The sequence below is a fragment of the Mus caroli genome, chromosome 16, assembly GCF_900094665.2.
Source record: "Mus caroli chromosome 16, CAROLI_EIJ_v1.1, whole genome shotgun sequence".
Taxonomy (NCBI): domain Eukaryota; kingdom Metazoa; phylum Chordata; class Mammalia; order Rodentia; family Muridae; genus Mus; species Mus caroli.
This window is the reverse complement of record NC_034585.1, coordinates 14,105,898-14,131,343: the sequence shown is the minus strand read 5'-3', so window position 1 is coordinate 14,131,343 and position 25,446 is coordinate 14,105,898. Positions and strand designations below refer to the sequence as shown.

Here is a 25,446-nt window from a genome sequence, read left to right as displayed (position 1 = left end):
TCCATCACGAGGAGGTAAGGAGGTACCGTGTCCAGGAGCTTGCTCCACAGTTCCCAAGTGCCCAGGGACCCTTGGCAGGTAAACAGGCTAAAGATTCAGCCCAGACAATCTCCGAAGCAAGAATGGTTTATTCGGATCCTTGGTCAATTATGTTTTGAGCTGACTTTTGGTCATGGGTCCCATGATGTATTCTGAAAATTACATTGAAATACAAAGCCCAGTGATAACTTTGAAGAAAAACAGGTTGGTATTTTTTTTTTCTTTAAAAACAGCTATACACACCCACAACAAAAGGGCTGGTTTAAGAACACCGTGGAGATGGTGGTGTTCACCTGCAGGGTGAACTTGAGCCCTTTGGTGTCTTAGCTTTGATGTGAACGTGTTTTTTTCATACAGGTGTTGTTACAAATGTGACGCTCCCTTAAATTCCTTAGTTTTACAGGCAAAACCAATGCAGCTGTGCTTTGTGTCCACAGAGGCTGGCCGGACCCAGCTCCACCCCCAAGCTCAGTCTCTTAAAACCCTGCTTCTCCCCTGGAGTGGATATTGAGCTGCTTGTGTGTCCTTGGACTGAAGGTGAGGAGCCATGGCCAGTTCTGATTGTCTTACACAATGGCTTATGAACCTTCTGATACTGACCCTTCTGTGTCAGGCCTGCCTGGATCACTCTCCCTTCCAACTCTATGTTCTTTTGAATAACTCCACCACTGCAGAGAAACTACTCCCAAGAACACTGAAGATGACCTGCCGCTCTATTCCTGGCTTCTAAACAACCTGCCACAGTCTGCTCAGGAGAGGATGGCCAGCAGTTCAGAGCTGGTGCAGCTTCCCCCGTTCAGTGAGCAGGGTCATAGCTACAGCATAGAGGACGTATCCTAGGACCAGGAGCAAGGAGCAGGGCAGGGGCCCAATGCAGAACAGAGAAGCCACAAAGAAGGCCATCAGGAGCAGGAGCAGTGTCCGGTAACTGCCCAGGAAACGGAGGCTGAGCCTGGGACCCCGTGCAGGATTGGTGACCTGCCTCCGCCCTACAGGGCTCAGCAGGTGTCTGTTGCTCAAGGCAGGCTCAGTGAGGTGGTAGCGACAGAAGCTGCCAAGGAAGTCATTCCGGGAGCACAGAGCTGCCATCTGGCCTGCAAACTGGAGAACAAACAAGGACTCAGTAGTTGGAGACACAGAGCACCCTCCCTTCCAGGGTGCCTCTGGGACCAACTGACTCTCACGCAGGGCTGTGAAGGGCAAGATGCTACCTAGGGCAGGAGTGCTCTCTGGAAGCTATGTGTAGGGCATCCCAGCTGTCCCTGCTGCTCACTTACTCTACGGTTGATGGCAGAGGACAGTCGGAAGAGTGCACGGACCAGACTGGTGATTTCGTAGCTCCGGATGGGCTGCAGCTCTAAGTCTCCCTGGTACTCAATCTCGAACCTTCGCAGACCATTAATGATCTAGAAACCCGTTCATTTGTGTGTGAATTTTTAATATAAATGCAAGATGTAAAGCATTAATGCAAGCAAAATGTTTCCATGAACTCATTTCAACAGCTCAACTTTATAACAATTATAAATAAACCTGTTAAAATTTTCTGGACAATGCCAGCATTTGGATTTTTTAAAAATAAGTAAATTTCTTATTGACAGAAAAAAAAAAAATCTAGAAACCCAAGCAGTGGGAATAATTCCAAAAAGAATATATCTTTGCAAACTACTTGGGTAAAGACAGCTCATGTGACCATCATTATGCCCCTTGCGACAAAAATGGTTTACCTGGTAGCGGCCCAAAGGTGTAAGGATGAGTCCTTCTTCCCCCACAATGCAATCTGGGAGCTGCTGCTTTCCATTCTCGTCCCGAGCACTCCCCAGGGCAAGCGTGAGCTGGGCCAGCTGGGCTTCGCTGAGCTGGAGAGGAAGGCCTTTGCTTTCAATTTCAAAGGGAAGGAAGGGAGAGCTCTTTGCCCCCACTGACTGAGACCCTCATAGAGGGACCTGTACAGGACATACCCGGAATATCTGGCGCAGGTACTCCAGGGCCTTCTCTAAGTACTCGTCTGTCTTACGGATGCTGTCCTGACCTATTTCATCCAGGTCATTGGCTGGGTAGCAGCTATTTGTGTCTGTGAGGCCAAAGGTTAGCCATGACAGGAAGGAGCGACCACTTGGGCTTTCCACGTACTGATCAGAGATGGACTTGGCAGTCTGCTTGGCCTGTGTGATGAGCTGAGCAAGGCGCAAGACCTGCAAGAAAGACACAGGCACTGCAAATGGGCTCAAGCACCCACCAAAGGAGGTGGTGGCCCTGTCATTTGGGCAGGGTGGCCCTAAGAAACCAGCTCTAGGAGTGTCCACCCAGAGGGAAAAGGGACATCTTATAATTAATAGGGTGGATAATCTTCATTATGAGAAAAAAACGAGCAGTTATACTTAGAGCTTCCACTCAATACCCAGCCTTCCTCCCTTCTTCTCTGCACTGAAAATCCCTTCCTTGGTTCTGCTGGTCCTCACAGCTTCCGGGACCCCACATTAGGAAGACTTTTGTTCACTCACCAGGGTTCGGATTTCAGGACCAAACATTGGGGTATATTTGCAGTCTTGGCCCTCTAGGCTGTAGACATGGCTCTTCACCTTGAAGGAGGCATCTGTCACAACAGGGGGCCATGGTGACAGGAAGCTGGTGGTGACTGTGAAGAGCCGGTGTTGCCGGTGGGGGATGATGAGCTCCGGCTCCAGGAACAGCTGCTCACCTAGAAGGCAAGATGCTAACTAAGTCTGCCACACGCATCCAGGTGCTCCTGTAAGACTCCAGAAAATTTGCTCTGGCTTCTGAAGAGCCATGGCAATGCTGTACCTCCAGGCTCCAGGCTAGAGAGAAAGGCCTACCCGGAATATCTGGCACAGGTACTCCAGGGCCTCTACCTGTGTACTGTCTCAGGGGGTACCTGTGTACTGTCTCAGGGGGTGCCTGTGTGCTGTCTCAGGGGGTACCTGTGTACTGTCTCAGGGGCTTGGAAGCTCGAGGGCCCAGCTCTAATGCTTAGGAGTCTGAGCAACAGCAACAGTTGCCAACAGTAGACACTGTGCTAGCAGAGTGACAGCAGCCAACGCCCACCACTACCCACCAGTCTATAGGGGAAAACAGCAGTTCGGAGAGCTACAGCTTAGAGCTCTGATGTCCATGTCTTTGAGCTCAGTATAGCCATTGCCTGGATGCCAGCAGTAGGAAGGGGACATTAGCCAAACTTTTACTATACTTTTGATGTGCAAAGTCTCCAAGCCACAAAGAACATCCTTGAGGCATGTGGCAACCCCAATTCCTCTATGTGCTAGAATTCCTCTATTCTCAGCAGCTAAGGTACTGAGTGGAGCCGCCCGGGACTGAAGACTCACCTTTCTGGATCATCTCAGCCAGGTTGGGCTGCGCAAAGACCTTAGCCACTCGGAAGACCATGAGTGCATTCTTGGGGCTGACAAGGTCTGTGCGTAGGGCACGGTTCAGAAAGCTCACAAACAGCTTGGTGTACATCAGCAGGTTTTCCTGGATGAAGGGTGCCCTGAAGACAGGTAGCAAGATGGAGGCCAGCTGGAGTGAGACCACTGTGTAGACCCCTTATAGGAGGCAGGGCCACACTGCTCCTTACTCCCAAAGCCTACCCTTCCTGATGTCCCCACCTCAGTCCTCTGTGCTGATAGTTAGGCAGTTACTCTGTGCTGGTAGGGTGACCATGGAGCCAGGCTAGGCCGAACAAGGAGATGGGGTTCTAGGGTCACCGTGTACTCAAGACCTGAAGCACAGTATGCCTAACTTAGCACCAGAGGGCAATGGCATCACTGGGACAGGTGGGCTGGGGACACTCACCACTTCTCTGACACACACCGTGGCTGGGGATCGCTGCCCTGAGCCTGTTTCTCAGGGGCATACCTCCATGGTTGCAGGTAGCTCAGCCACATCTCCAAGACCTGTGAGGAACATATGTGCCCTGAAGGCCTGTGCTTGTAGGCTGAAGGCCTGTGCTTGTAGGCTGGTGCACTTGACTTTCAGGTACACCTATTGGTGATCTGAACCTGATCTGTGCCCTAGTTGAAGACTTTAATGCAATGCTGGGGCTCTGAACTCTTTTTCCCTGACTTCAGTGTAGAAGTCTCAGCTGACCCCATAGGCTGCCAACATCATGCCAGAGGTCAATAGTGAGGGCAGGGTAGGTATTTGTGCTTACAGCTCTGAAGGTTGCATCCAGAGGCCAGTGGCCAAAACAGTGCTGCAGGAAGACGTACAGCTTCTGCTGGACAAACCGAGGCACTGCGGCCCTGTAGGGATAGGAGAGTCATGAGCTGTCACTTGCCCAGAAGCCTGTGCCTGCTCCTAAGGACTAGCCCTGGCTAGTGAGTCTGTTCTGCCAGTAGGGAACACTGAACACACTCCCCTGAGGTAAGATTTGTTTCTAGCCTGATTCTCCAGAAGAAACAAGAAACACAGTGTATAAGTTGCCTTTGAAGTCAGTGGCACCAGCCTTCCTCCTGACTAAGGGAAGGGATAGTAAGATAGAACAGCAAGGCTGTAATCTCTGTTCAGCCGGCTCTTCCCCTGGCAAAGGAATTACATAGCAGATATCCTGCATAGCAGATATTTATATTACAGTTCACAACAGTAACAAAATTAGTTATGAAGTAGCAACAAAATAATGTTATGATTGGGGGGTGGGGTCACCACAACATGAGGACTGTATTAAATAACGGGTCACACAGCATTAAGAAGGGTGAGACCCACTGATCTATGTGGGAAGGTTTTCAAAGCAGAAGCAGTCAAAAACCAAACAGGCCAACAGGGATCAGAGTGGGTATAAGGGAAGGAAAGCCCTGAAGCCCCACCCATCCTACACCCACCGTTTGAATTCCTCCAGGGGACTGGTGGCATGGGAGTGTGCAGATGGCGAAGTCTGATCTGGCTTCAGGCTGTTGGCAAAGGCATGCAGGTGCTTCAGCAGCAGGCGCACCACCAGCACGTGCTCTTCAGTAGGCGTGAAGGACTCCTGGGAAGGAAGGAGGCTGTCAAGGCCGAGTGAGAGCTATAGTACCTTCTGCTCATCTCTAGTGGCTTTGGAGCCCCACAGGAGATAAGCACCAGGCCAGGCATGTCACCTCATGCTGCCAGATCTGAACTGCCACCAGCTCACACATGGGAACATGTGGCCTTGTGCCTGCCCCGGGTGGGCTGGTGAGAGCAGATGAGTCTGCGAAGAGCAATTTATACCCCACTTTAGCAACACATGGCCATGCACCAGCAGACACTGCAACCTATGCTGGGCCTCAGGGTTCGGCCTCCTGCTGAGCCAGAGGGTGAGAACAGAGTAGGCTCCTAGCCCACCTACACTCTGGATCCAAGGTTGTCTGCCTGCTTCCCAACACGTGCAAAAAGCTCACCAGGACTCACCTTGCTCAAGTAGGAGTGTTTTTCTCCCCAGTTCCTTCTCCAGCCACAATCCCAGCCCCTCCCAGCTGCCTGTCCTGGTCACAGCCAGATGAGGGGTCCACCCTGGAGGAAGCCAGGGAGTTACTTCCACCACTGCCAGTAGACCTAAAGTCTCCAGGACGAGAGCATTCTCAAGCTTGTGAGGTGAATTTTATACACAAACACAAGATCTCTGAGCCAAAAGGAGACGTATGGGCTCTCGGGCTCTCTGGTTGTTGAGCATGCATTTAGGTGGTGCTTGGAATGTCCTGTGGGGCAGGAGTGAGTCCAGTCAGGCACATCCCCGTCCCCTGCATCTGTTGGGCCTTGATGACTTGTGGAGCTAAGGCTGGTAAAGCCTGGTCCTGTGACACACAGGAGTCCAGGGCTCTGTCTACCCAGGTCTCCCTGTCATAACAGTTGTGCATGGTGACACATGCCTGCAATCCCAGCACTTAGGAGGCAGAGACAGAGGGACTGTCTAAGTTCTAGGCCATCAAGGCCTACATAGCAGGTCAGTCGAGGCTATATAATGAAACTGTCTCAATAAGAAAGAAACGGGGAGAAAAGGCCCTATGGTGCAGGTGGCACCATACTAGCAAAACCTAAGGAGGGGCTGTTCTCTTCTGCTTATTGGAACTTTAAACTTTAAAGGGGATTTTTGCTGCTTCTAAGGAAGAACAGACAAAACACAGTAAAAAGGCCTACCCTACCCCTTCTGAACACGAGAGCTAACCCGATCCCACAGTGCAGGACTAAGAGGTGGGGCCCGAGGATCTTGAAGATCAGAAGGTTCTGATTAGGGATCAATCCCATCACATGACCAGTAGGTTAATGGGTCACCTCCTGAGCCTGCCTCTGGGGACTGAATCCAGGCCTTGAATAAAATCTGCAAGGCCTGGGCACTGAGCTATATCTGCAGCCCTGCACTTTTTGAGACAGTTGCACTATGCGGCTCAGACTGGCCTCAAGTGGCAATCTGCCCACAGCCTCTTCACAAGTGCAGATCTATTTCGGTCTCAATAACACTACTTGTCTCCTACCACGGTGTCAGCAATAAAGCCATCATCAGATACAACCCCTCCCCCACTGTGGACCAGCATTGAGGAAATAAAACCTAAAGCACAACAGTTTTGTCTTTATAACTGACTAGTCATGACACTTAATAGAAAATGGATTAGAACATACAATAACCACACAGACTAATCAATACTGAAGACCACCCGGCCAGGCTAGCCAACCCATACTCCTCTCTGCACACAGCACCTCTCCTGAGCAATGCCATCAGCTCAGACTCGCAGTTTAGAGAGCAAGCGGCACCTTCCCAGGAGCCCCACGCCCCCAGCAGCAAGCACTGCTCCATCTTACCCAGCTTTTTATGGAGGCTCTAGATGGCCAGCCCTGCCCACCCTTCCTGGTCAGCTAGATAAAGACCCTATCCATCTCCCCCTCTCTCCTAGAATGCTGAGTGGGGACACTCATGTGCTATTGGTGTCCCAAGTGCCATCTGCACTTTGTAATGACATAAGAATGTGTTCCCTATAGTATTTCCCACTATGCCCAGCCTCCCAGGTCTTCACAGCTCTCCTCCTATGGGGTCTTCCCAGGAAGCCGTGTCACTGCTGAGCCCTCCCATAGGATCTCCTCACTATCTGCTGCTTATGAGTGGGAACCCCACTGTGAGAAGCATTTATCATCCCATGCCAGCACACTCAGTGTGCAAGCACTGTTTTCTCATCTTTGTTCAAATTCAATGTCAACTGCCATAAATTCTTCCCGAGGGTAAATCAGCCCTGTGTGGGAGCACATCTCCCCATTCCCGGGTTCTCACAAATCAGCTAACTCCATTCCCCCAAATACCTGAGGTCTGAACGACACTCTACTGACCTCAAATCTGTTCACACACTGGACACTTCTGCCTAAGTAGGCAGCAATCTCCACGAGGCCACCACTTGCTCTCATTGCCTCTGAAGAAGTCTGTAAGTGGCTGGGCTCACCAGAAGGGCTGACAGACCTAAGGGCTCTGGGGGAATCTGTATCTTGTGATGTAACTGCATCCTTCAGGCTAGGAAACAACCCTGAGCAGGGCAACAGCCATATCAGACATCAGTCCTCTGAAAAGTGAGGGTACGTCAGACCACTGTAAGGCTCTCCCAAAACACCGGACAAGCTGAGACAGCTCTGCAGCGTAGGGGTTTAGGAGAAAGATTCCATGATGTATGCCCTGCCAGGCCGTATGCCTTAACATAGGTACACGGTCATACACCAGAACCAGGCTGGCCTGCAAACCTGAAGGGCAATCAACAATCTCAAGGCCCAATCAGGCCTACCCTAATACCTGGGCTTCATTTTGCTCAGGTCTTGCCTCTTAAGGACCATAGCAGGTTTCTGGGAGACCCTTACTCTGGCACTGTACCAACATACACTCTGCGCCCACCTTGGGGCAGGGGAAGGGAAGGAAAGGCCAGTACTTGGTAGGCGTGGAGGGCCTGGAGGCTGGGTTGGGCAGGGCTGTGGAGGGCGCTGGAGACAGTGAGTCGGTAGTGTAGAACCTCCAACTGAGAGACAACAAACAGAAAGGCCAGGAGGCAGATTGGAGGACACACAGGGTGGGGAAGGGAAGGGGAAGGGGAAGGGGTTGGGGAGAGACAAACACAAGGAGCCCAGAAGAAAGAACAAAGAAGGAAAAACAAAAAACAAGAATAAAAGTTCATCAGTGACAATACAACACACGCTGCCCAGCAGCCCTGGGTCCCACAGTGAGCCCCAGCTGAGCCAGACGATCCTCAAGATCCCCTCCTCAGCGGCTCAGCCCTCACAAGATCACAGGAGGTCCCAGGCTACTGGGGCTGAAGGCCTCAGCTACTCTGAAGTCTGCCCAGTTCTGTTTTTCCAGAAGTATAATACTGTTCCTAAGATGATGATACATGGTATATATATATATATATATATATATATATATATATATATACACACACAACATCACACATAATGACCTAAAGCCTAGAATCTCATTGTCACTGGGAATGCGCTGCTGCTGCTGCTGCCACCAAGGCCTAGGAAGTCTTGAGGCTCAGAAACAAAAACAAAAACCTGAGCAAAGAGCCGGACGTGGTGGCGCACGCCTTTAATCCCTGCACTCGGGAGCCAGAGGCAGGCAGATTTCTGAGTTCAAGGCCAGCCTGGTCTACAAAGTGAGTTCCAGGACAGCCAGGGCTACACAGAGAAACCCTGTCTCGAAAAATCCAAAGAAAAAAAAAAAAAAAAAAAACCTGAGCGAAGAATAGGCTCTGCAGGAAGAGGAAAATGTACAGCTGCCCTCAGTATATATAGGCTTCCACATGGATTTGACCAACTCAATTTAAAATATTTTAGAAAGGCATCTTTCCCGAGTATGGGAATGAGGACTGTGTGGATGGGGTATTATAAGTAATCCTGAAGTTTCTTTATTGTCTTGAGACAGGGTCTCACATGGCAGGCTCTGTGGGCCTGGGACTTAAATTCTTCTGCCTCAGCCTCTGGAGTGCTGGGATTACAGGCCATGAAGAGAAACCGTAAAGCAGGACAGTTAAGTTATATGCAAGAGCATCGTATACAAAGGAGTTAATGATGCAAAGATCTGGGAATACTGGGGACTAGGCCCTGAGATGTCCCTCAGGTACTGAGTGAGGAGTACTGAGGGAGTTCCGTGGGCTGATTTGACAAGAAGTTATCAAATTCACAAGAAATATAGCTCAGTGATAGAGAGATTGCTTAGCATGTGTGAGGCTCAGGAAAGAGGGAAGAGGGAATAAATATATTGATCAAATCAGGGGGTAAATATATGAAAGAATCAAGTCTCACACATCTAAAACCATACATATTCGTCCTTTAGTGGCTCTCTCAGACCTAAGGAGATGGGCCCGGGGCCCAGGCTTGGTCTACCAGGCTGTGCTGTTCCTACACTGGAAACTACTAAAGGTGCTTACTAGTTCCAACTGGAAAGACAGCCTTTTCTACGGCTCATCTCTCACACACAGGGCTCCCAAAAGAAGGAACCCTCAGGAATCTGCAGAGTCGCACCCCCCCTAGTGGCAGGGACAGCCCAGGGCAGCAGAGATAACAGCCAAGCCAGCAAGCCGCTCAGCCCCACTCAAGCCCCCTCTGCCCTACCTCCCTGCAGCACCGCTCAATGCCCAGCGACAGCACACAAAGGCCATGCCCTACCAGAATGCCCATCAACTGCAACCGGAGAGGAAAGAATAGTTTTACTAGACACTGATCCTCTAGTGAGGGGAGCTAAGGCCCTTCCACACAGGTTCCTTTGTGCCAGACCCAGGCTCAGCTGCAGTGCTGAGAGGAACCAGGCTCCCTTCATAAAAAAACACAAGGCAAGTCTCAACCGCCTATAGGCCACACCTAGCACTGCCCCCAGTCCTGGCAGTGAACGCGTACTCTGCACATAGTCTGATCAGAATGGAATCTCTGGTGTCAAATATTCTGCATGTGGCAGTCAGGGCTTGGTGGGTACTGGAAAGCCTATCTGGAAGGTACGGTACAGACCCCAGTAACAGGAGCTGTGAATGAGGGCAACTTCTGCAGCCATCTTCCCTGGTTTCCAGCCACTGGAAACCTTTGGGCTTTACGTTCTGTGTCAGTAGAAGGCAGAAAAGTACAAAGTTTGGCCAGGGAGCACCAACCTTCCCAGCACATCTCACCCACCCAAGGTCTGGCCAAGAGGAAGCGATTGTGGGGACAAGAGGGATGTACCTCACTGCTAACACAAGCACAGCCACTGACCCTTCCCTCTGACCAAGGAAGCAGAATCGTCAGAGGAGACCATCCAGAAGGGCCTTTTTGGTTGACTCTTGAACGAAAGTGTGGCTTCTACTCACTGGAAAGACAGCAGGCACAAGGGAGATGCTGCAGCAAAGCAAGCTTGCCTCGGCAAGGCCACGCCATGTGCACAAGGCTGAGCCTGCTTGAGGGCTCTGGGAACCTAGGGCAGTCCAGGCCCAGCCTTCCACATGCCAACCCAGAGCATGAGTAACCAGCTGGAAGCAGGAAGGGTGTCACAGGCTCTCTGTGGTGAAGGCCCCAGAGAAGTCTTCAGCCCTTCCCTGCCCTCCCTTCTCCATTGTGATACTATGACAGGAGATTTGGGGGGCTCTGCACTTTGAAAATAGTAGGAGAGAATCTCCCACAGTGCAGAAGGCTGGAGTTACAGTGGCTCCAGGGACTCTATGGTAGCAGAACCCAGGGTGCAATACTGAGTCACAAGACTCAATGTGGACACCATCACCCACCCACTCCACTTTAAAGCAAGTGCTCGAGAATCTACTTAGCAGTGACAGTATCAGTCTACACAGAGTAAGGAGATGCAAGCAGCAGTGTCTGTTGACACTGCCTATGTATGGCTCTGTGACTCTCAATTCCACAGGCCATTCACTAACTGAACAGAACAGTTTTACTCTGACAAGCCCAGCAGAGTACTTTCCCAAGGGACACCACCACCAGAAGATCCCAGGGACCCTGCCACCTCCACATCTCTGCAAATGATTGTGCTACCCAGGGAGGAAGGCAAGGAAAGGCTGAAGAGAAGAGGAGGAAGCAGGCTAGGCCACATGCAGGAGGGTCCCAGAGCCCACGCACCACAAATGGCCACAATTCAGAGCAGCAAGCAGGCAAAGAGGTATAAGGTCAACACAGCATGTAGGGGCTTGCTCATGGTCACCTGAAAGCATCAGGGCACTGCTGATGACAGTTAGACATGAGAAGTTAAACATGAATCCCAAAGAGAGCCACAGCTTGCCTTGTCCCAGAAGACAAGGAGCATCAGATCTGAGCCATTCCCCAGTGGTGGGAAGGGCTGTGTGGCTGTGCAGGGAGGACCTCAGAAAGGACAGGGTCACCTCTTCTGTACATTATCTGAGTGAAGGCAAACAGTGAGTCTTCCTCCATCCAATCTGAGACAAGTGACTCATGCTGAGGACAAGATACAACAGGCTAGCCAGGGCTCAAGACAGGAGAAGGGATAGTGAGCAGAGACATACCTTGGCATGAGGGGACTGCATTTTTTGGTACATCTCCAGGGAGTAATGATGAAGCCACATTTCCACAAAAACCTGCAAAAGGACAGTAGCTGATCAAACTGTCACCAGGGCACTGGACTATGTAATGGTGAGGAAGTCTTGCTAACAAATAGTGCTGAAAACAGGAGGCACACAAGCCAAAGAAAGCTGCAAAGTATCTGATCCCACCCAAGAATTAATGCAAAACGGCATAGTGACAAGAGCTGAAACCACAAAACTCAGAAGCAAACACAGGGCAAAGCTTTGGAACTAACAACTGATGACTTCTGTGCCTGCCCACCCCCTCTCTGTGTGTGTGTGTGTGTGTGTGTGTGTGTGTGTGTGTGTGTGTGTGTGTAGGAGTCTTTAACAGTGCACCTCTTGGTAGGTCAACTGAGCCCCAAAGGATAGCCTCATACTCATGAGTACATGGGCAATACAGACTGGACTGTGAGTTACAAAAGGAAAAAAGGAAAGAACAAAAGAAGGAGGGAGGGAGGGAGGGAGGGAGGGATAGAGAAAGGAAAGGAGGAAAGGAAGGAAGGGGAAGGACAAGCACAGGAAGCTAGGAGAAGTAGGGAATGGGGAGTGGATCTGGGAGGAACAGTGGGGATGAATTATGATCCAAATACATTATATGCATGTACAGAATTCCCAATGAACTAATTAAAAATATATGTTTAATGCAGTTTGGAGGGGCTCAGCAGTGAAGAGCACTTGCTACTCTTGCAGTGGTTCAGTTCTCAGCACCTACACAGAGGCTTACAACCATCTGTGACTCTAATTCAAGGGAGTCTGAAGACCTCCCCTGACCTCTGCAGGTAACTGCATGCATGTGGTGCACAGAAACCCACACAGGCACACATATGCTCAACAATCGAATGTACGCAACACTACACATAGACTGAGGTACATGAATCAGGAGTTCTAAGTCAGTCTGGACTACACAGAAAGAATGTCTCAAAAAAAAAAAAAAAACATAAATAAAAGGAAAAAAGTTAAGATGATACAATTCATGCTACACATACTTTTCTATAATTATTTTTTACTTTTTAAACTTATTGTTGTTGTTGTTTGGTTTTGGTTTTTTTTTGAGACAAGAGTTTCTCTATGTAGCCCTGGCTATCCTGGAACTCACTCTGAAGACCAGGCTGGCCTCTAACTCTCAAGTGTTAGGATTAAAGGTATGTGCCATCACTGCCTGTCCCCGTATGTTTTTCAAGACAGGGTTTCTCTGTGTAGCCCTGGCTGTTCACACTCTGTTAGATCATGCTGGCCTCAAACTCAAGAGATCTACCTGCCTCTACCTCCCAAGAGGTGGAAATAAAGCCCTGTGCCACCACTACCCAGATTTTTTTTTTTAATGAAAAAAATTTTTTAGGGGGCTGGAGAGATGGCTCAGAGGTTAAAAGCACTGGCTGCTTTTCTAAAGGACCCAGGTTCAATCCCCAGCACTCACATGGTGGGTCACAGACATCTGTAATGCTAATTCTAGAGGCCAGCCTGGTCTACAGAGTAAGTTCCAGGACAGACATGGCTACACAAAGAAACCCTGTCTCAAAACAAGAAAAAAAAGAAAAAAGAAAAAGAAAAGCAACTGGACTGAAGGAAGGAAGGAAAGGAGGGAGGGTGGGGAGGAGAGAGGGAGGGAGGGCAGACAAACAAACAAGCTGGTGCTCTGGTTCAGGAAACAGAATACTCCAACCCTTTTGTAAGCTCTGTGTTTGTCATCTGTCCTCATGGCCCATGAACCATCTACACCAACACAGAACTCCCGTGGGAACAGGGATAACAATGACCTACTGGAAGTGCAGCAGTGTGTTCCACACTCCAGTTGTATAAGACAATCTCTTGCACTGTATAAAGACATGGCTAGGGAGTCTGGCTTACTTAGATCAACCAGTTGAGAATCTGCCAAGCTAAAGCCAAGCTTTCAGAATTATTAAAAGTCTTCTAGTCTTTCCTTGTGTGGCTGGTAGGTTGAGACAGTCCAGCAATAGTGTACAGCTGGGGATGGAGCGCTACCTACCCAGTTTTCTCTGTCGAGAGCAACACTGGCTGCCACACCAGCCTCAGAGCGCAGTGTGAACCAGCTGATTCTCTCCAGACACCAGGACATTGAAGAGAGCAGGGCCACTCAGTGAGTCCCCCAAGGGACACTATCCTACCACTTGCATCTCCTGCTCAATGGTGGGAGCTCACTGCTGGAGGTTCTGAGAGCCCACACCATGCAGCAGCATACAAGCACTTCTGCGGCAGGACCTAATAACCAGCAGATGGCAATCACTGGAGACCAACTCTCGCAGCACAGGAAGAGTCAGAGGAGAACAAGGTAGGGCACACTCAACATGTGCGCGGATGGGAAACTAGAGGACTGGTGAATGAATAGATCCAATGAAGACAATACAGTGGACAAGAGAAGCCGAGACAGAGAATTCTGTGTATTACATTTAGTTTACAAGACTACATCAGTTTCTCCTTATCTGCTTTCTAAATGTCACAGCAATAAAATGCCATTTACACCCAGCCACCGGCTGACTGGGTATCTTTGGGTTCTGCCTCTCAGAGTGGAAGGTAGCTAAGCAGTCTGTTTTGGAATAGAAGCAGGGACTGGGCTTTCTTACCTGGAGGAGAGTTTCTGACCGCCAGATCTCATGGGATGCAGGGTCTGCATTCACAGATGTCTGATGAGAGATGTGTCGCTTCAAGAGGCTAGTGTGGAGGCCATAGGAGGCAAAGGGCATGGCTGGTGTTCTGACAGGATATACAGAGACAATAGTAAATTAGGTTCCTCTCTCTGCTGACACGGAAATCAATGATCCCAATAGTCAATACAACACACCACATCACAGTGACACAAGGTCTGTGCTAAACATTTGACATCCTTGTTATAGACCACTTAGCAACCGTGAGGGATGCAATGAGGTCACACTTACAACCTGCTCTATTAGTAACTGTAACTGAGAACAGAAGACGCTAACATAAATAACGATTTGACATTCTTCCCCACCAAGCCCTCAAGTCGGGTACAAAGCACAGATCTGGATTTACATTAGGAAAACCTGGTCACTGATGATTAAGCACCTATCACCAGCACTGCAGTTCAGGGACAGCAAAGACCTGACAGGACAACTCACTGCTTGGAGTTCCCACTGTGGTGACTAATCCTTTCCCACTTACTCAGCCCAAGCTGGGCCTAGGCATGAGCAGACAGTCAAGGAAAGAGAGCCTGCACCACCCTGCCAAACACGCCCAGGGGCCTCTGCCAGTCAAGTGTAGGGAGAATAAGCACCGAAGGACTACAGAGATAACCTCTGTCCTTGTTGGGTTTTCCTCAACTTGACACGAACTCTAGTTACCTGGGAAGAGGTAACTCCAGTGAAAAAATGCCCCCAGTCAAACTGCCTATAGCAAGTCTGTCATGCACTTTCTTGTTCAGTAGTTGATATAGGAAAGCCCAGGCAACTGGGGTGGGGGGCACCTCTGTGCAGATGGTACCGAGTTCATTAGGAAGCAGGCTGAATAAGCCACGAGGAACAAGCTAATAAGAAACATTCCTCCATGGCCTGGGCTTTAGTTTCTACCTCGACTTCCCTCAGTGCTAGAGATGAAATAAAACATTTCTCCCCACACTGCTTTGCTCATGATCTTTAACACAGCAGTAGAAACCTAAGACAACTGCACACAGTGAGCAGCCAGCAGACATGGGTAGGGTAGCTGGTGAACATACAGATTTGATGACAACCTGGTAGCATGCTATCTTCCCATGGTGGACAGATGCACTGAGCTCAACCAAGACATGTGATGGCTTCTGGGGAACATGCTGCAATACCAAATGGTTACCCCAACACTCCAGAAGTGGAAGCAAGAGGATCGTGAACTTCAAGTTGGCCTAGGCTACACAGTATGAGTGACAGGACAAAACAAAACACCAACCATATATGTTTTACAAAACCGCAGACAGAAGATGAGAGTTGTAGCTGTATCGGCAATTTAGAAATCTGGGTTAAAATGCTTGTGAAAATTCTACCTGGAAACTTTTCTGTAAGTGTGACAGTACTTCAAAATGAAATGCCAAAATAAGGCAACAAACTAGATCCGTGCAAATCTGTTAGCACCTACATTCTGCTTTGGAGTGGGTAGGAATTTACTGGACTTTGAAGCCCTCCTTCCCAACTACAGTACTACCAGAGTATCAGGGTTAGGTCACCAGTCACTGGCATGACTGTTGGGAGCTATTAAGGCAACATTATTGTCCTGATCTCTGAATTGGGCCCCCCCCACCCCCCCAGAAGAAAAGAGGGTCAAAAGCGGGCCACTGGGGACGCACCACTCCGAGAACAACCACAGATCGTTCTAGCCCTAAGTCAGTGCTGGATGTCCTGACCTCAAGATGTACCCTGATACCGACAAGTTCCTGCTTCCCCGTGTAGTCACCAAAAGAAAAATTTCCTCTGCCCCATCCCTCCTGCTGAGAAGTACTTCCTCGGCTGCCCCATCCCTCCTGCTGAGAAGTACTTCCTCGGCTGCCCCATCCCTCCTGCTGAGGTGCATTTCCTCTGCCCCATTCCTCCTGCTGAAAGGCACCTCCCCTTTTGCTTGTGCATTTAAACCTGGCTAATACATTTAAACCTGGCTAATACATTTGGGGCTTGATGCAATCCAGAACGGTTTCCGTGTAGTTATTCGCACAACGCCCCCATCTCTCTCTACCCCCCCATTTGGTTCTTAGGAGAAGGTCCCCTCGAGACCCTCGAACAACTGGACCTGCTGGACGGGTCACATGACCACCTCAGAAGCCTCACTTCCCAAGTCTCTCTCCATATTTTGAGAGCATCTCCCCACATGGTGAGTTTTAGATGAAGACATGGCCTGGTATGCACATAATAGTAGACATGAGCTAGACCAAAACCCTGCCTACAGCCTCCTAGAGCAGGTAGTGGGCCAGTGAGGTCAGGGAGGGAGTAGAGGAGCTTCAACAACTCCAGTTGGGGCAGAAGGACTCCTAAGGAGAATGGACCTAGAGGCTCTGGGCTAAAGGCTCACCAGAAGCTTAGAACAAACAGCCAGAGAGGCCCCGAGCCACTCTCAGGCTACAGAGGTAACCCACTTCCAACTGTGCAGTGCAGCATAAGGCTTATCTTATGTAGCCTGGCACAAATGGCTTTTCAGCCCAGGCTCTCCCACCAATTTCTACAATCGTCCCTCCCCTCCACTCAACTCATTGCTTTGGTAGGACTCAGACTCCAGCTGCCATGAGGGCCACTGGCTGTGTCAATGAAGCTAGAGATAAGTTTTACCTACTCCTGTCTTTGCCAGGGCGAGAGAAATTGAAAATTGAACCTAAAAAAAGTTGGGGAACCCTGAACATGGATGATAATACTTAACTAGGCAATGCTTGGGCAATGCCTTTAATGAGGCCACTCCCCATAGAAGAGCCAGGTCTTCATAGTCAAGGCAACCTTACCTGGGAGCTGGTGAGGGGCTGGAGCCTCCTGGACTGGAGCAGAGTGGTGGAGGTACGCTGCCTTCAGTGGGTAGGAACCATGATAGGTACCTATCCACCAGGGTGAAATAGGCACAGTCCGAAGTACGGACATGGAGGGACATAGGCATTGGCTAGAAAACAACATTTGTTGTTAGTGCTCCAATCAGTGGCCATCACAGGCCCTGGCCCTTCACTATGGGGTCTGTACTACAAGCCATACTCGGAGTTATCCCTTCTGTACCTTTTGAGAGATGAGGCTCAAAGCAAAGTAGAACATATAGTATTCAAATGGATCTGATCAGAGTATCAAGGAGCAAATAGAGAGGTAGTGGGTCACCTTCCACAGTACGCTGGCCCCTCCCAACCTCCCACACCTTGGGTCAGCAAAGGATACTGAGGGCCAGGTTCAGGCCAAGGCCTCCGGTCGGGGGAAACTGGACTTTGTTGTGGTACAGAGGACTGTCAGGGAGGACATTCTCTTGAATGGATGCCTTCACAGGGCCCTGCAAAGAGAGGCAGTCAACAGCACAGAGACCTTCAGCTATTCCAGCACTATGGGGGAGGCTGCTGAGGCAGACACCAACACACAGATCCTGCTTTATGGAAAGAGTGTCCATCCTCTGCGTGGAGCATGGTTTAGATTTCTCCTCTAGTCATAAAGTTTCACACACACAAGGGTGAGAACTGGGTGTTTCCAGTCTGTCTTCTCCTGAGTGTCACACTTCAACCTGCCCCGAAGGTCTGGAGCATTGTAGTCACTCAGGCTTCCTGCTGCTATTCAGACCACAGAGCCAGTCTCCACCCGCATTCTAATGAGATTGTTAAAACAAAACTCTCTGCCCACCCAGTTATAGCACGATTTCCCATCTGGGCCCTCTGCCCCTTAGTGCTACTCAGCAGCAGGGCTTACTTACAGGAAGACAGGAGACAGGAAAATCAAAGTTATAGTCTTCAGCTTGAAGTTTATAAACCAACTTCATCATTGGACCACTGAACATGAAATTTAAAAGGGGGAGGAGTATGTCAACATGAGGAAGTACTCAGCCCTTCTCAAGTAGGAAACCTGCATACCTTGGGTCTAGAAACTCCATCGCTGTGCTGTACTCCACAGGGTTCACACGTCCCTGTAGGCATCGGAGATTCCAACCAACAAGGACACCATCCAGACTGCCAAAGATGCTTTCCACCAGCCATGGGAAGACGGCATGCAATTCCTGAAACAGTGCACAGTAAGGCAGCTAGATGCTTGGTCACTAAGGACCACTGCCACACACTGCCCACTGGAGGTCACTCTGATACAGACCCACAGAAGCTCTGTTCCATGGCGAAGAGTAACTGAATTCTCCCACCAGCATGTAACACACCAACCTGATATTTGTGCTAAGTTGCCCTTTGACTAAAATATTTTTAAAGAAATGTTTATTTTTATCACTTCAAAAATTCTGTGTATATGCATGAGTGTGTGCACATGAGTGCCGGTCAGAGCAGATGTCAGATCTCCTGGAGCTGGAGTTACACATGGCTATGAGCTGCCTGACATGGGTACTGGAAACTAAACTTGGGCTTTTCTGGAAGAGTAGCCACTTCTCTTAAGCACTGAGCCATCTCTTCAGTTTCCCTCCTCACTCCACTAATGTTTTTGTTTTGTTTTGCTTTGCTTTTTTGAGACAAGAGTCTTCCTATATAATAAGATGGCCTTCAGCTCACAGAAATCCTCTTGCCTTAGCCTCTCAACTGCTGAGCCTACTGTTAGTGTGCACCATCATACTCAGCCAAGTATAACATTTTAATGCCTGGTGATGTACTTCAGTGACAGAGCACTTGCACACCATGTACGAGATCAGCATTCAGCCCCCATATTACAAAACACTAACAACCACAAACAAATGAACTCACAGTGGGGTAAAGACATAGCTTAGGCAGTGAGTGCTTGTTGTACAAGCATGAAAACCTGAGTTTGATCAGAAACTCAGCACCCATACCAAAATAGAGGCGTTATAATCTCAGTGCTAAGGCAGAGACAGGAGAATCCCTGGGGTTTGCGGCCCACCCAGTCTGGCCTAGACAGCAAGGCCCAGGTCCCAGTGAGATCTCAAAACAAAAAGGTAGACAGTTGCTAAGCAACAAACCTTTGGCATGGCACACACACGTGCATGTACATAACTTCACACACACACAAACACACACACACACACATACACATATACACACAAACACATGTGTACCTTGACACATAAGAACACCACTCCCCAAAACCTTAACAGTTATCTATTAAAAAGGAGAGCTATCTTTTAAAATCAAATCACTGAAACATAACAGCATATTAATTCATTATCCAGGTCAATTTCTTGGGCTCAACAATTCTAAATGTATATTAAATACACATTCTCAAAGTATTTATGTCAGAGGTTCTCAATCTTATTAGCACCATGTATGTTTGGGGCTGGATACTTTGTTGTTGCTGTTTTGAGACAAGATCTCACACAACCTTGTAGTATGCTTGCTATGTATCCTGGCCTTGAACTTGGAAGGCCTCTTCCTGCCTTCCAAGTGCTGGGACTACAGTATACATTACTATGCCAGACTTTGGGTTGGATTCCTTTTTGTTGCAAGTTGTCATGTGTATTGTAGGCTGTTTCTAGCATTTCTGGCTTGTACCTACTACAGATAAGAATTATAGGTGATGGGGCTGGAGAGATGGCTCAGCAGTTAAGAGCAATGACTGCTTGCTCTTCCAGAGTTCAAATCCCAGCAACCATGTGGTGGCTCACAACCATCTGTAATGAGATCTGATGCCCTCTTCTGGTGTGTCTGAAGACAGCTACAGTGTACTTATATATAATAAATCTTTTTTTAAAAATTATAGGTGATATGGAAAGGGAACTGCTGGTAAAGCTGTACCTTGGCTGGAAAATCCTCAATGACTTTCACCAAATCTTGGCAACGTTGTGCAAAGGGCTTATTTATAGAGTCAGCTTTCAGGCTAGCCTAGGAGGCAATGTGAAAGAGTCATGAAGAGACTTGCTATGCAGCTGCAAATAGTCTGTGTCTAATCAAAGCAGAAACACAAGCAACAGAAATACATAGTGTGGTGCATGGTTCCAGCACTTCATGCATATGCACAACTTCTAGAAGAGAGAAGCTATAATTCTATCAATTTCAGACCAGAAATTCTCAGGTGCTCTCCTTTAAGCATCCTGTTACCTCAAAGTGCTGCATTATCAAAAGGAAACTGACTCCCGCTGACCCACAAACAGGTCAGCACTGGAATCAGCCCTGCAGTCAGGACAGGATCCCTGTTGTATGGGAAACTCTTATTCAGTCCACAAGTGCTGAGTTCATACCCAGAAGGTGCACACTTTCCACCTCCTTAACAACCCACGACTGTACCACTGTGGCATGAGTGAGAACAGCCAAAAACACAGAGTACATAAGACCTCTTTTCTCTTAACCAGTGCATAGCATAGCAACTTACTGGAATCACCACCTTAAAAAATAATGCAGTCTGGAGAGGGTTTGGAGGGAGGAAAGAGAAGTGGGAAATGATATAATTATATTATAAACTCCAAAAACAAAATAAAAAATTTTAATTACAAATAATAATGTAGTCTAAAACTACAGATGGCCTCAGCCAACTCAATATTTTTTAAGATAACGAATAAGCCAGCAAAACACTCAGAACAGAAACCAAGGAGATTTATCAAAAGTCTTGGGATGTGGGCACAACACTGACTCCACGGAGAAGTGACCTCTGGCCAAGTAGAGATCAGGAGATGCTAGTCGTTCAAGCTGAAGACTTGGGCCACCTGACCACCTCTAAACAAGTAGGGATTGCAAGAACCCTCTTAGAGGAGTAAATCTGACTGTGCAGGCCAAGCCAGCTGGCTCCAGAGGGGTACACTGAGAAATTATTATTCTCTCTCTCTCTCTCTCTCTCTCTCTCTCTCTCTCTCTCTCTCTCTCTCTCTGTCTCTCTCTCTCTGTCTCTCTCTCTCTCCCTCTCTATATATATATCTTTATATATATATATATAAAGCTAGGTAAGGTGGCCAACAATTTTAAATCCAGCTCTTAGAAGTTAGAGGCAGGCAGTTCTAAGTTCGAGGCCAGCCTGGTCTACAGAGTGAGTTCCAAAATAGCCATGGTTACACAGAGAAACCCTGTCTTGAAAAACAACAACAAAAATCACCTGGCCACTGCGACGAAGAATCTCTTTCTATCTGCTTTCCCAGCTTCATATTCTAATACTTAACATAAAGCCCTAACAGGGAGCAGCATCCCTCCGTTTCCCTGACAACAACTAGAGTTAGAACATTTCACACATACACAGAGCTTCTGCATCATGACCGCTCTGGTAAATGTCCTTCTCAGTTTGGAAACTAAGGAAAAAACATTTGCATCAATTATTGTTTTGGGTTTTTTCCAATTATTGTTTTGTTTTTGTTTTCAGATGAAGTTTGACTGTGTAGCTATGGCTGACTTGGAATTCACAATGTAGAACCTGCTGTCCCCAGCTCATGGAGATCCACCTACCTCTGCCTCCCAAGTGCTGGGATTAAAGATGTGCGCCACCTTGGTCATGAACTCTTAATGACCTTCCTGTCTCAGCCTCCCCAGTACTGGCTGAATCAATTATCTTTGTAATAAGAAAATCAGAGTTCAGAGACTAAACACACCCAATATCCTGCACTCACAGAAGGCATGGTAAGCATTCTAATGCTGATCTGGTATTGTTTACTAGAAAGAAAGAAAGAAAGAAAGAAAGAAAGAAAGAAAGAAAGAAAGAAAGAAAGAAAGGCCCAGTCAAGAGCTTTTGAATCACCAACCCACAATGATCCCAACTCATGGGAAGCTGAGGCAGGAGGGACTTGAGTTCAAGAGGCCTACACAGCCAGGTATGGTATCACAGGCCTTTAGTGTCAGCATTCAGGAGGCAGAGGCAGTTGGATCTCTGTACGTTCAAAGCCAGTCTGGTCTCAGAGTGAGTTCCAGGACAGCCAGGGCTACATACAAAAACCCTATCTCAAAAATAAATAAATAAAATGAACCACACACACATATACCAAAACCCAAAGAAACGGGGCAGGCAGCTTGTCTCGTAAAAATGAGTCCTTCAAATCAGTGGGAAAAAGTTTTAAGTTCCTCAGCTATAGAACCATCATCATCAACCTTCCAAAGGCAGGTGACACTTACCAGAAGGAAACTAGGCTGTTGTAGGTGAGGGAACGCCATAGCAGACTCCCAGGGCCAGCAAGAAACGGCTGCCTTAGGGAACCACTGTGGAAAAACAAAGACAAAATCTCAATATCTTCTATACCACAGAATTTCAGGATGCCCAGGAGAACATTTGAACTCAGCACAAATTACATCACATATTCCTTTGATTTTTAAAGTGCAAACTCATACAGATCACAGTAGCCAGCTTCAGAACTAGCCTTGTGGTGGCAACTCCTTGATAAATGCTTCTATAGCACTTGTTAGATGCCAGGATGACCCTAAGAGCTTTTCATTTATTTCCTTACCTAATCACCAGCAACAGGCAGAATCCCTGACTAACCCCCAAGACTCTTCTTGCTTGCCAATTCAATGAAGCACTCATCTAAGTGCTATTCTAAAGAGACTTTAAAAGAACCAAGTACAGTACAATGTCAGTGGACTGTAAGACACAGAGCACAGCTTAGCTAGAATTCAAGACCTCAAAGAAACTGGATTGTGGCAGCATCTTGAATAAGCCCGGAAGCATATTCTTCCCTAGAGCCTGAAGATTAAAGCAAGTCTTGATCTGGACCTTCTAATACCTTAGCCAGATAACTCAAGTGCCTGCCTGAACTGGTCACTGTGCCACTATGAGAAAACAAACACAAAGGGGGCTAGGTACAGCACCACTAGGAAATACATCTTCACAGCCCACAAGGCTGATGCAAATCAGGAAACAAGGGTAAAAAACAGCAAAAGACTCCTCAGCACCCACCTAGCAGTCAGCAGAGCCAAGAGTCTAGCAAACTCCTTACAAATCTCGTGTCTGTAAGAGAAGGGTGAAGCAAGTAACGTGTGCTTCTTCTACAAATGAAGAAGTTCTATAAAGGAAGTATTTGAACTCACCACCAAAAATTAGGCATAGCCCTGCAGCTTCCTACCTCCCAGTGCCTATGGTAAGAAACACAAAACAATCAAGAGCTGGAAAGAGCAGAGAGTCTACTGTGTGCCACCGATGGACTAGTGATAGCTTTTCTGTCTCAGCCCTGCTCAATACAGGAGAAAAGGTGCTAAGCTGGCAGTGCCAGTCTGCGAGGAGAGAAGCCGGACAGTAAGAGTTTAAGGCAGTTGTGTTTTGAAAGACCACCAATCTTTGCCATGTGGCAAGAGAAACAATTCTTAGGTTTTGGGTTTTGTTTTGTTTTTTCCAATTCTTAATTCAGTCTCACTGTTAAGGAAAACTGAAAATGTTTCAGTCCTGACCTACATTGCAAATTACCATGAAATGATCAGGGCAGCATAAAATTGTGGACTACTCGATAAGGGCAGAGTTCTAAAGGAGACAAGAAGTCAACTCTCTCCTCAGAAGAAGCAGACACTGAAAGATCAGAGATGTCTAACGAAGGTCTTTCCACGATTCCACGAAGAGGGCAACGACTCTGATACACTTGCTTTTAGGCCGTGTCACCCACGCCCGAAGCCAGCGTGCATGCAGTGCCGAAGGCCTTTGCTTCGGCCAACCCCTCAAAGTCCACTTTCTTCAAGAACTGCTTGCGACTGTTTTTGAGGTTTCTAATGACTACAAACTCCAGCCAAGCTTAGCGCGCCACTGTCGAGAACTCCCTTGGCTGACTCTGAGAAGCTGCAGCGTGCCCTCATTTGTTGATCACAACTTCCTATACCTCCAAAGTTCCGTGACTACCCTATTACATTACAGAGGAGGAAACTGAGGCTCGGGAAATTCGGAAGGTAGAACCTAAACCCACAACGAGTTCTACTACCAAACATCGCTAGCTGAGCCCAAGGTTCAACTTTCCCTCCAAGTCCCCCTCCCTCAACTCTCACATCGAGCGTTCATCCACCCCCTACCCGGACCGTCTGCGAGGACCACGCAGGAAGGCGGCAGAAAGCCATGACCCTGGAGAGCGGCGTGAGGTTGCAGCGGGGCCCTGGGCTCCCGGCCGGCCCCGTACAGGCCGAGCTGTCGGGAGGCCCAAGTCCCCCACAGCTCGAGGAGGAACGGAGCCAGCCTCGGTGGGGACTCGAGAAAACCGCACAGTGCTGGGCTGCCTCGCGCGCGGCTCCGGCCACTCACCTGCCGTGCTGATAGCACAAATCTCGAGCTTCTCAGAAAAGGGAGCCGCCATTCAGACACTCGTCGCCTAATGTCGTCATCAAGCTGCGCCGGGCGCCACTCCCCCTTAGTTTGGCGGGAATCCGAGAGGATCAAAGTAAGGTCAGAAATACAGAAGACAACAGGAATACGAGTCTAGAAAAATAGATATAGACAAAACTTTTCAACACTGTACTTCACTGACACAGAAATAGCCTGAAGAATTAAAATGGGACTACATGAAATGAAAAGTTTCTACAAAGAGGTTGTTGCCGTGGTGACACACGCTTTTAATCCCCGCGTTCCGCAGGCAGAGGCAGGCAGATCTCTTTGAGTTCAAAGCCAGGGGTTCAAGATAGCCAGGATTACACAGAGAACCCCTGTCTTGAAAAGACAAACAATCAAGCAATCAATAATTGAAACTTCTTTGAAAGAATTCTTCCTGGTTAAGATCCAACAAATACACAAGTACACAAATAAAAACCCCCAATAAACCAGGTGTTGGTGGCAGCACACGCCTTTAATCCCAGCACTAGGGAGGCAGAGGCATGCAGGCAGATCTCTGTGATTCTGAGGCCAGCTTGGTCTTCAGAGTGAGCTCTAGGACAATCAGGGCTACATAAACCCTGTCTCGAAAACAAAACAAAAATCTTCATACTTCTTAAGCTAATAAAAATTTTAAAAGTTGTTTTTTAGAGCCCTTAAAGAGTGCTTCAAGTACGAAACCTGCACAAAATAGATAAGTACATGCAATCCTGAATACCCATCATCCAACAGGATTTACCAAGTGCCCAGCATATGCCAGGCACGGTTCTGGGTGCTGCTACCTAAATCCGTCTATCAGAGATCTGATCATCAGGCAGCGGACAGCTTTCCACCGCACCATTCCCATGGCTAACACACTGCCCTATTCACATTAAGCACTCAGAACAAGTCAAGCAACTATGTAAAAACCTCTGAGGACGCTTGCCCTGGGTTGTTGGAGCTGCTACAGACTGGGAGCTGCAGGGCCTGGCAAGGAAAGAGGTGGCCAGTAGCTGGCGCTGTGGAGGCTCCTCACCGGCTAGACTGCAGCGAATTCTGCAGGGTGGAAGGGAATTGGGGTGGGGAGTGGTGGGCAGGGGAAGAGGGGGAGAGGGAAGTGGAGGAGGTACGCTGGG

At 48.4% G+C, this 25,446-nt stretch overlaps 1 protein-coding gene across 5 annotated transcripts; it reads right to left on the bottom strand.

The window, feature by feature from the left end:
• Positions 1–110: 110 nt before the first annotated feature.
• On the bottom strand, positions 111–24,343 carry Smpd4 (sphingomyelin phosphodiesterase 4). Of its 5 annotated transcripts, none has more exons than XM_021184837.1 (20): positions 24,269–24,343; positions 22,171–22,254; positions 19,879–19,965; positions 18,049–18,191; positions 17,892–17,967; positions 17,372–17,480; positions 17,219–17,271; positions 16,957–17,108; positions 14,114–14,243; positions 11,472–11,543; positions 7,911–7,997; positions 4,875–5,020; positions 4,208–4,298; positions 3,850–3,950; positions 3,381–3,544; positions 2,541–2,737; positions 1,998–2,231; positions 1,764–1,895; positions 1,317–1,445; positions 111–1,140 (listed from the first exon to the last, which is right to left on the bottom strand). In XM_021184837.1, exons 2-20 carry the CDS (start codon positions 22,207–22,209, stop codon positions 811–813), a joined length of 2,472 nt encoding a protein of 823 aa, XP_021040496.1. In that variant the 5' UTR covers positions 22,210–22,254; positions 24,269–24,343; the 3' UTR covers positions 111–810. The 5 variants fall into 5 exon arrangements, with proteins under 5 accessions (XP_021040496.1, XP_021040494.1, XP_021040498.1 ...); XM_021184835.2 differs by lacking the exon at positions 24,269–24,343 and adding an exon at positions 24,043–24,231; XM_021184839.2 differs by lacking the exon at positions 7,911–7,997 and having other exon boundaries at positions 24,269–24,338.
• Positions 24,344–25,446: the final 1,103 nt, after the last annotated feature.